The following is an 11,557-nucleotide window of genomic DNA, read 5'->3' as shown; positions in this document are numbered from 1 at the left end:
TATTAATTCTATATTAATTAATGATTTTATTTTTATTTTTAATATGTTTGAAATGAATAATTTGTTATATATTAATTTTATGTATTTAAATATTATATATTATGTAATTTTTTATTTGAACTTTTTTTATTTTGAATTTGTAATATGTTTTATAATTGTTATTTATTTACGTATTATATATTTTGTAATTAGTTAAAGTTTTTAAAAGTCATATATTTTTTATTTATTTGTTTGTTTATTTTTGAATCTGTAATGTTTTATTCTATTTATTATTAATTCAAATATGATATATTATGTAATTATATTTATTATTGGTTAGTATTTGGTTTTTCTATTTTTTAATTTGTAATGGTTTTTTTAGAATTGATAATTATTTAAATATTTATTATTATGTAATAATTTTTTATTTATAATATTGTATTTGTTTGTTATGGGATGTATAATATTTTTATTGATTTGTTATTTTAATATTAATTTATAATTAATTTTTATATGTTTTCATATAATTTATTATTAATATATTTGGTTAATAGAGATGGTTAGAACTAGAGGTGCATCGTCTTATCATGGTGAGATTTCTTCGTGTGGTAAGTCTTCATCTTTGTCACATCCTGAAAGGAGAAGACCTACGACATCCGCTCGTAGAAAACGCGTTCAAGAAAGTCAGGTGGACGTGATTGAGGAGCACGAGGAGCATGAGCAACATGACGAGGGTATTCAGCACGAGTATGACCAGGGTATTCAGCACGAGTATGACGAGGGTATTCAGCACGAGTATGACAAGGGTATTCAGCACAACTATGTTGAGGACGACTATGTTGAGCAGGAGGATGTTTGTGAAGAACAAGATGAAGAAGGTGGATTCCAAGGAGGTCCACAGGACACCTCCTTGCTTACTCACTACACCGATCACGTTGCATTTGCCATATGGCAAGGTCGGGTTAGTACAAAACCTAAATAATTATTTTTCCTTAGTAGGTTAATTTTTTTTGTTATATAATTTTGTGTTGTTTTGTAGGATCGACAGGAGATGAAGGTCATCTCCCATGGTAAAAAACTTAAACACTTTGGAATGTATCATGAGACTATTGAGCCTTTTATCACCATGTCAGACTTGAGTTCATTAGTGAACTTATCATATGAGTATACCGATCATGGATTGATCGTGACCCTTATGGAGAGGTGGCATTTGGAGACAAATAGTTTCCACCTCCCGGTAGGTGAAATGTCAGTTACACTAGATGACGTCCACAATCTCCTCCACCTACCTATTATCGGTCAGTTTTGTGAGGTCGAGGACTTAAAGTATGAGGAGGCTCGATCTCATATTATGGATTTGTTGGGTGTGGACCGCACCAAAGCTACAACAGAGATGACCCGCACACACGGTCCAAAAGTCAAGTTAAGCTAGTTGAGGGACGTCTACCAAGAGTGTTGTGACCAGGAGCTTTAGGAGTGCGCTGCTCGTGCCTACTTGTTGCATCTGGTTGGATGCACAATATTTACAAATAAGAGTGACACTGAATCGGGATGTGTCCAAAACAGGTCACTAACCATGTCGGAATCGTCCAAAAAGATCTACTCCACTGGATATACTTATCTTTATCTAACATCATCATCAACTATTGTATTTCAGTTCTCAACCCTCTCAAAGATCGTTTGTATGTGTATCTCGTGGTATATATTTGCTTTATAGTTGTGACATTATCATTATTATGTTCTTTGAGAGTCAAAAGAATATTTGAGGGTTTTACTTGACTCTTAGTCATGTCAACAAGAATTGAGTGTTCTTCAGCATTTAACCTACCAGCGAAAGGATGACCAACCAAACTCTGTGCTAATTCATGGTTGTGATAGCCACACATAACATTTAAGACCCAACCATCTGCTTTAGGTTTACCCCTCAACCTAAATGGACACTCACATCTTCTTGCGCCAGACACACTGGGCTGAACATCTGCTTTATACTTCCTATATTTTCCATCACGTGGGAGGAATATCTGACAAACACTTCCTCCTCCAATGGCCCATTTAAGAAAGCTGATTTAACATCCATTCGGTGGATATTCCATCCTCTTAAATTTGCCACAACTACAACCAATCTAACGGTTTCAATACGAGCAACTGGTACAATTACCTCTATGAAATCTATTCCCGGTTGCTGTAGAAAACCCTTTGCCACCAACCTGGCTTTCAACTTTGTAATGCTTCCATCAAGATTGTACTTAGTCTTGAATACTCATTTGACTTCAATGGCCCATTTGTTCTGCGGAAGTTCCACCATTTCCCAAGTTCGGTTCTTCTCTATAGCTTTCAACTCTTCTATCATGGCCTTCTTCCATTCTTTCATATTAACAGCTTGTTCCCAGGAGAGAGGTTCAACATTAACAAAATAGGCAGAGTGAGTAAAGTCACTTGAGTCCGTGACTTCACTGTCAGCAAAGATCTCATGATCAACAAGTCTTGAAGAGGGAAACCTCACATGTTGAGATCTTCTGGTGTTGTTCTCCAAACTAGCATCAACTTGTTCGACTTCATCAGATTTCTTCCCACCAACGTTGTTGGACACCACAAAGCTAGATGCTAGCTTTATTACGGTTTCTGCCTTATTCCAGTCAAACGTGGCAGCTTCATCAACAAGCACGTCTCTACTAATAACAATTTGATTATTCTCAGGATCATACAATTTGTATCCACCAGTGGAATGATATCCAACCATGATCAAAGCTTGACTTTTGTCATCCAACTTCTTTCTCTTTTCATCTGGAACATGTACGTAACAAGATGATCCAAAAACTCTCAGATGCCCTGCTGATGGCTTGAACCCAGTCCAAGCTTCTTCTGGTGTTGTGCCTTCAAGAGCTCTTGTAGGACTCCTGTTAAGAAGATTGACAACACTGGAGACATCTTCTCCCCATAGGAAACGTGGTAGTTTCTTGCCTTTCAGCATATATCTCGTCATATACATTAGTGTCTTATTTCTTCTCTCAGCCAAACCGTTATGTTGGGGTGTGTAAGGTACTATCACTTCATGCAAGATGCCTCTGTCTTGACAGAACTCATTCATCTCCTTTGAATTGAATTCTCCACCGCCATCTGTTCTAAGGATCTTGATTTTCAAAGTAATTTGTCTCTCGACCATGCAACAGAATTTACAAAAATATGAGTACACTTCATTCATTTCTTTAAGTAGATAAATCCACATTTTCCTAGTGTATTAATCAACAAATAAAAGAAAGTATTTATTACCTCTAAGAGTTTGCACATCAATTGGTCCACACACGTTCGAGTATACAAATTCTAGAGGCAGCTTAGCTCTCTTATTCAGAGTTTTCTTGAACTCTTTTCTGGGTTGTTTCCTTACAGCACATCCTTCGTAGATTTTGTTTGGTGCAGTGATTGTGGGGACGCCTTTCACTAGGTCTTTAGTCTTTAGTTGATTTAGACTTCTGAAATCCAGATGCCCGTAGCGATAATGCCATAGCCAACCTTCATCTTCAGAACCTGTTACAGTCAAACATTGAATCTCCATTGCATTTAGACTTACCTTGAAAGTTCGATTGTGTGCAAGAGGAGCCTTAACCACCAGCCTTTGCTTTTCATCAAACACCTCAATGTGTTTCTTCTGCATCATCATGGTGTATCCCTTCTCAAGAAGTTGTCCGAGGCTCAAGAGGTTGCTTTTCATAGTTGGGACGTACAAAACGTTATGCATGTAGGCAACTTGTCCGTTCCTTTATGTGATCATCACCTTCCCCGTGCCTTTAGCCAGTCTCTCTTACCTGTCATGTGATTTGAACAACCCGTGTCCAAGTACCACGAGGTATCGTCTTCTGCATGTTCAATTTTTCCAGCAAGCGACACATATCTTTCTTGTTTCGTTTCCCTCTGACACTCGTCCTCGTCTTCTGCATGTTCTGTTTTTCTAGAAAGTGACATGTGGCTTCTTTGTTTCGGTTTCATTTGACACCCGTCCTTGTCTTTTTTTGGATTCTTGAACGCACAACTCCTGTGATTGTCTCAGACTTCTTTATTTTCATTGTTCTCCACAATGCTCATTAACAAAACTTGTTTCGAGTCCGATTTGCTATTTTCTTTTGCAAGATTTGCTTCATCCTTTGTTCATTTCTTTGTTGTTTCATTATACCAACACTCGGATGAGTAGTGGCCATATTTGTTGCATGTAAAACATTGTATGTTCCTCTTGTCGGTACTCTTTCTGCCTCCTCTTCCTCTTGGTTTTCCTCTCCCTCTATAGTTCCCCTCTCTTTGATCACTATTGTTATCATCTTTAGCCTGTTCGGAGTAATTGGAAAACCTACCTCCATTTCGACCACCGCGGCCTCTGCGAGATTTTCCTCTTCCTTTTCCAGTTCCACGGTTCTTATAACCTTGATTGTTTCTAGCTTGCAGAGCTGTATTTTGAGTAGTACTTACTTCTGCAATTTTCTTTTCGGTCAGACGTTGTTCATGCGCTTCAAGGAAAAATTTTGCAGCTCTTCGATTTTCATCTTTTCTGTGTCTTTGCTCTCCTCAATCGCCACAACTATATGATCGAATTGAGGTGTCAATGTTCTCAAGATTTTACTCACAATCTTCTTATCTTTAACCACTTTATCACACGCCCGCATTGCATTCACAACCACCTGGATCCTTCCGATGTAGGTTTCGATGGTTTCTTGTTCACCCATACTCAGGAGTTCATATATATTGCCTCTGCAAAGATTGAAGTCTCACCTTCTTCATCTTGCCTGAATTCCCATACTCGTCTTGTAGTATATCCCATGCCTCCTTGGCAGTAGTTGCCTTTGATATTTTCTGGAATATAGTTGCGGAAGCACACTGATGAAGAAGCATGTGTGCTTTGCAGTCTAGCCTTTTGTTATCTTTATAGATTTTCTTCGTTTCTTCCGTATCGCCTTTCGTTGGTTCTTTAAATCCAATCTTGACAATGTCGTCGACCTCTTGGAATTCCAAGATTGCATCCATTTTGACACACCAATCTTCGTAATCTTTCCCGTCGAACACCGGCAGGCTGCTCTGGAACATCCTAGCCACCGTCTTTCAGATGAAGGTTGTGCTACGACAACCTGATTCTTCGTCTGTTTTGTTTTCCCTGAATCGCAACCTTCAGCTCCTGATACCATTGATAGCGCAGACACGTGTGTGTGTGAAATGTAGTGTAAGATACCGAATATGCAGAGAGAGTGAGAGAAAGAAGACAAATCAAAGTGTGAGAACTGAGTAATTCTCATTAATGGAGATGTTGCCTTTATATAGGCTACATGCACGTAAGAAAACTAAAACCTTGTAGTTTATGATTACATACAACATTTTTAACATTTATTATAAAAAATATATAAGTTTAAAATTAATAAAACATAACAAATATTATAAAAACAACAAATAAAAAATATGTACGAAACATCAAAACCAATTAAATATAAACATAATAAGAAGGAGATAACCGAAGTTTGAACTGCACAGAAACATTAGTCGAATATGGAAGTTCGGTTATAATGTTGTCGACGTTCGAACCCCGATTTTAAGGCCATCGTAATTTGAACTGCAACAACCCTTATCTGGTGTTCGAACATTTGTGAGATTATAACCGAACTTCCATATTAGGTTAAAATTTCTAACCTATAACTTATCTCTTACAGCTTACAACACCACACACCGCTACGGGACCACCACGAATAGCATCGAGACCACCACCCCCAACAACCAGCTACTGGGACCACAACAATACAACGACAAACAAAAAAAAAACTAAAGAAAAACGTAACAAACGATGAGTATGTTTCAGCGTGTTTTGAAAATAGGAGTGCAGGTACATACTAAATTCTTCCAATTGGTTGGTAAAAAAAGCAAGTAATCATTAATATCATAATAATCTACTTAACCGTGTGTAAATGAATAGATATTAAAGTAATTTTGGAGTCGCAGGATGACAATATAGAGGTGCAGGGAAAAGACCTCATTGTATATACCACTTTTTATTTATTTTTGTAGTTTTAGTTCTTTTCATTTCAATTATTCATAATTTGTATTTCCTTTTACGCAATTTTTATCCTTTAATTTTTAATTATCCATAAATTTATTTGGTTTTTTGTTTTAAAAGTATATTAATGCGTACTTTATTAAATTATGTTTTGTTGCAAGTTCGTATAACTGTTATCCTATTAAATCTTGTAAAAGGGAAATATCATATTTTTTTCAATTTTATTATGTCATATTTCTATATTTACATCAAAGAAGATTCACTTTTTTTTATATATTCATAATTTATATTCGTATTTTACATTTTACTTTTTATAATACTGTTAACGGCCCTTTTCAGAATAATTGTTATTTTGAAAATTTATTAAATAAAACTATTTCATATTCATCTTTTATAATATAATTATTATTAATCGTCCTTCTAAAATTAATCATTATTTTGAATTTTTTTGAATAAAATTACTACATATTCTCTCGTTTTTATTTTTTTTATCATATTTATAAAAATATATATAATTTTGTTGATAAATAAAAATTTATTTTACATATTAATTTAATCAATTTATATAATAACTAATGTTATAGCACAAATACATAAATAAACAAAAATGCAGATACATGTTCTATAATCATAATAGAGTTACATATATAAGTGAATTACAAGATACTAAAATTTTTGAATCATTATAACAAATAAGGCGCGCCAGGTAGGGGTCGAACCTACGACTTTCTGCTTAGGAAACAGACGCTCTATCCACTGAGCTACAGGCGCTATGTTTCTCTCTATTGCATTTAAAAGGAAAATTTAAATCTTTAACTCCTTCTGGTTTTTGTGAGACACATTTCTAATTTTACTTTGTAGAATTGATTTTTGGTTTAAAATGAATTGAGGGTACAAGTAATTTTATGTCAGATAAAATATTTTATACTAAGTTATTATTTTTTCAACGAAATGATCTAAGATTTTAATTAAAATCAACTTTCCAAACACTTAACATTATAGTTGTTCTCCAAGATCATGCTTGCTTTAGTCAGTTTCTTTTTGCACTTCCATAACTTTTTTATTACATTTCTTATAATTTTTTTTTTTTTGTCTTTTTTATCTAAGTCATTTTGTTACTTTCAAATGGTGGGATTCAAAATATAACTATTAGATTACCCAATTTAAAAGTTTTTTTTTTTTTCAAAATAAATAGTTTTCGGATTTTACAGATGGGAAGTCATTTGACTTTCAACTTCGAAAGTCACTTTTATCTTTCAAATCTGAAAAAAAATAACTTTCAGATATTATTCAAAAATAAATTTTTGCTTTGCAGTCTAAAAGTTAAAAAGGATTTTTGGATTAAACAAACCATAAATTGGAAAAAAAAATTATGTAGTGTAGAAAGAAAGCTATGGAGGTGCAGAAGAAAGTGTCCTTCTTATATTGAAGTTATGTGGGATAAAACTCTTGTGTTGAATCCAACCCATCATCATTTCATATTAAATAATTACACAAACCTTGCATCACTTCATATTCACTTTAACAAGTAGCCCTAATGCAGAACACTATAGCATAGAATATGCAGTGCTATTTATGAAAGGATAATGATACATTAACAATTTTTTATAACATTTTAACACTATCTATTTCTCATTATATGATTGGTCCATATTGGTGTTTATGATTATTATTATTGATTGTGAAGTAATTTTAGACCGAGAGAATGACACATAGATAATGTTAAAATATTGTAAAAAAAATACTGTGAAAGTATCTGAAAGGAAATCATACAAAAGGGAAAAAAAAATCCTGGAAGAAGGATCTCAATGTTACAGAGTGAGAATTTAACTTGAAAACTATCACTGCAACTGCAATTGAACAACTTGACTCAGAGGAAAACACAAGGAGTGTTCTTCTTTCCTTTTTTCTTGGACTTAGGTGGCTGCAAAACAACCTTGATTGCAGCATCAAACACAGCCTTTACATTCTGAAATATTGCAGCAAAAGCATAAATTAGGCCATGACTTCATGTTGTTATACACACTTACAAATTTATGCTTCTAGTTTTATATATGTAATTGTTATTTTCAAGAAATAAACTTTAAATTTAATTCATTTTTATGAAGTAAAATTTGTACTTATTTATTTATTGTGAATTTACCTTATGTGGGATATTAAATAATTATCTTCTTTATTTATATAGTTACTGTATAACTATAACATAATCTTGAGGTCCTGGATTTGATTGGCAATTAATTTTCTCATTTTTCTATGATAATTTCTTTAGCAGGCAAAACAATAAAAGCTAATGCAAGTTTGGCTACATGCATCTTAACAAAAAGAATTTGAACCTGCTGAGTCTTGGAGCTGCATTCTATGTACACAGCAGCACTAATTGCCTTCTTTAGTTCTTCTCCCTGCACAATGCTTTATAGTATTTAGGTGTATTTCAAAATGGAAGCAAAAACATTCTATATATTATCAATGGCTCCAACAAGAAAATATGAGCTAGAAATGATTTGCCTGGGCAGTAGTTATAACTGTGGCACCAGGATGATCAATCAAATACTGTTTGTCTTCCCTCAAATCTGTGGTCAACCAATGTGAAATGACAATGCAGTTAAACAGCTTGCTTAAGTGAGACAAAGTCATTAAGTAAAGTTTAAGATGATACCATGTTTGGTTCCCACTAGTACAATTGGCACAGTTGGAGCATAGTGTCTCAGTTCAGGAATCCACTGTATAAAATTGGCCTAATGTCAGTTTCTGTGGGCTTAAATATGTACTAATGTTAAAGAAATCGACTTTATTTAAACTTAATTCAACCCCACAAAACCGACAAAACCGATTTATAAAGTGAGGTTTCTATCCACTTATATTAGTCTTATTCTAGTTGACGTAGGAGTTCCAACAACTAAAAACAACACATTCTTTTTTGCCCTGTAAAAGAGTTTTGTGATTAGCAGAACCTTTTTAGATATATTCTCATAGCTGGCTTTGCTGATGAGGGAAAAGGCCAGCAAGAACACATCTGCTCCTCTGTAACTCAATGGCCTAAGCCTGTTGTAATCTTCCTGTCCTGAATTCATGAACCAAAAACAAACCACCAAAGTATTACTTAGTTAGATTTTCCAAATAAACAATTTAGTTGAGAAAATCTTCAAAAGGTAAATTTTAAACTTAATTCAAGGCTACAAAACAGTTTATAAAATAAGGTTTACACCTAATTTTCTTGTATCTTCTCTTCTTGAATTCATAAACAAAAAATACATGAGCAAAGTACTACTTATTCATATTCTACATGAAGAATAACAAAGGAGTATGATTTTCCAATTAATCATTTTAGTTGAAAATAATAATCACTTTGGTAATTAGCTGAAGTACCATTTGATCAAACATGAGATGTAATACTTACCAGCAGTGTCCCACAATCCGAGGTTAACTGTGCTGCCATCAACCACAACATTTGCACTGAAATTATCGAAAACTGTAGGAACATAATCCTTGTTTATTTTTGTAAAACAAGAAGAAGAAGTTAATGTGATTGTTGTTAAAGCTAAAAGAGAAAGAAAATTGAAAGTTAAAAATGGTGAGTAATACAGTGGGGAATGTGTTGGTGGTGTAAGAGATAAGCATGCAGGTCTTTCCAACAGCACCATCACCAACTGTGACACACTTAATGAACCTGGCTGTGCTCATCTTTCAGCAATGCTTCATCCCTGCAAGCTCTTGTTTGTTTCTTTCACTTTAAAATTTGGAACCAAAAGAAAAGGGAGAATTTGAATTTTGAATAGAAAGAGAGGGGAGAGTAATATAGCATTTAATAAGAGAAGCCTCTTCGCACCAACTTTAGTATGTCCTTTTTATCTTTACCATTATTGGGTTTGGGTTTCTGTTTCTTTAAGGGGAAGGCCATTGGTGCCGTTTGTTGATGGAAGTGTGGTAGAGTTAAGTGTAGCATAAGGGAGATCAAGGTGAATAATGAGTATTTAATGAACTTTGCTTCCATAAATCGACAACCTAAGAATTGATGCCATAAACGATAAGAGTAGTAGTATCGTAATACACTTTACGTTCATTTGGCACAATAATGATAAAAGTATAAATTTTTATATTTTTCCAAAAAAAAGAGAATAAAAAATAAAAAATTAGTATCAAATGAATATAAAAAAGGTTTAATATCTCGGTAGGTTTTTATTTTCGTCCTGAATATCAATTAGGTCTTTTTTTTTTCAACTTCTCAATTGGGTCTTAATTTTTTGTAAATTCAAATTTAAAAAAGGACAAAATGGGTACAATCTAAAAATTTAAGTGTAATCCCTGACCCAAATTAAATTTTCCATGGTTCCATATCTTCCATCAAGCGAGATATCAACTCAAACTTACACCAAATTATATTCAGTTCATACTTGCTTCATGGTTTCTGTTTTCGTGCAAACTCAACCAAAGCAAAAATTCAGAATTTGTATCGGCGACCAGTCCTCACAACTCCGACCATGGTTTCTATTTTCGTGCGAGGTTCTCTCTTCCCACGCCGCGCCTTGCCTTCGCCCGCAAGAGGGAAGTGCTCTCGCTTTCGTGAACGATGCCAACAACTACCGCTTGATCGTCTACTCCAGAAACATCCTAAGGAAGAACGATTTCCCTCATCAACCTCCCATTTGGCGCAGCTTGAAAGCAGGGGTTTCCCCTTTCTCTCCTCCTTTTGTTCGAACTCGTAACCGTTGTCATCAACGAGGATGGTCATCATCGCCACTGTAAAAAATCCTCTTGTTCGAAGGCGAAGAGCGTCTTGGACAAGCTGAGCACGTAGTAGTTGACGCCGGAGTCAGTGGCGATGGTGGAGTTCCCCTCGAAGAGCACACACGTGTTACTCACGCGCTGAAGCACGTAGCCAGGGGCGCGGTGGTATTATAGGTGACGAAATTCGTGGGGCACAACGCCATTGGAGCTGAAGAATCCCAGATCAACCGAAGTTAAAGTTTTATTCTTTACTCTATTCCTCGAGTGACCTAGTAGAGGAAAATGCGAAAAGAGTTAAGCTTTTAGGAGACTTGGCGTGTTGAGAGAGGAAACGTGAAATGGGTCGAATCGTGTTTCATGGTTGGATTGCGACGGAGAAGAAGAGAGTGGAAAGATGAGACAAGACGTGATAAAAGAAAACAAAGCAGAAAAACAGAGGAACAGAGTTAAAGAAATAAAACAAAATGTTCTTTTTTTGTTTCTTCGAGATGAAACAGTATGCATGGTATGTGTTTCGATGAGAGAGAAGAAAAGAATTTATTATGGTGGTGTTTGCTTTTAATCTGCGTTTTGTTTTGTGGATAAATTTGTTGGCTCCAAAACCAACCGCAAGTGCACCGGTCGCAGCGTAGCAAGTGATAAATATCGTTCTCTTCCAAGGGACTTATGCAACACATGACAATTCTTCCTTTTATAAATCAATTAGACATCAAAGTGCACAAAAACAACACAGGAAACTCTTTTTGGTATTTTATCAAACAGTTGGTGTGCAAGGAATTTAACATAGTGTATTTACAATTTGTCAAGACTAGAATTCATCCATTTCAT

General features: G+C 34.8%; 2 protein-coding genes and 1 non-coding gene across 3 annotated transcripts; 1 reads left to right on the top strand and 2 right to left on the bottom strand.

Annotated features, from left to right (window-relative positions):
* The first annotated feature begins 535 nt into the window (after positions 1–535).
* On the top strand, positions 536–1,411 carry LOC106780611. The gene is made up of 2 exons (XM_014668906.1): positions 536–940; positions 1,019–1,411. The coding sequence occupies exons 1-2, from the start codon at positions 536–538 to the stop codon at positions 1,409–1,411; spliced, it is 798 nt and encodes a 265-aa protein (XP_014524392.1).
* Positions 1,412–6,702: 5,291 nt separating this feature from the next.
* Positions 6,703–6,775, bottom strand: TRNAR-CCU. Its single transcript has one exon. It is a non-coding gene; the product is annotated as a tRNA-Arg (tRNA).
* A 956-nt stretch (positions 6,776–7,731) lies between these two features.
* Positions 7,732–9,995, bottom strand: LOC106780615 (rac-like GTP-binding protein RAC2). The gene is made up of 7 exons (XM_014668910.2): positions 9,587–9,995; positions 9,402–9,489; positions 8,956–9,065; positions 8,661–8,724; positions 8,510–8,574; positions 8,338–8,403; positions 7,732–7,973 (listed from the first exon to the last, which is right to left on the bottom strand). Exons 1-7 carry the CDS (start codon positions 9,683–9,685, stop codon positions 7,875–7,877), a joined length of 591 nt encoding a protein of 196 aa, XP_014524396.1. The 5' UTR covers positions 9,686–9,995; the 3' UTR covers positions 7,732–7,874.
* Positions 9,996–11,557: the final 1,562 nt, after the last annotated feature.

This window comes from Vigna radiata, unplaced genomic scaffold, assembly GCF_000741045.1.
Source record: "Vigna radiata var. radiata cultivar VC1973A unplaced genomic scaffold, Vradiata_ver6 scaffold_149, whole genome shotgun sequence".
NCBI classification, from domain to species: Eukaryota; Viridiplantae; Streptophyta; class Magnoliopsida; order Fabales; family Fabaceae; genus Vigna; species Vigna radiata.
Note: the sequence above shows the minus strand (reverse complement) of the source record. Positions and strands in the feature narration are given on the sequence as shown.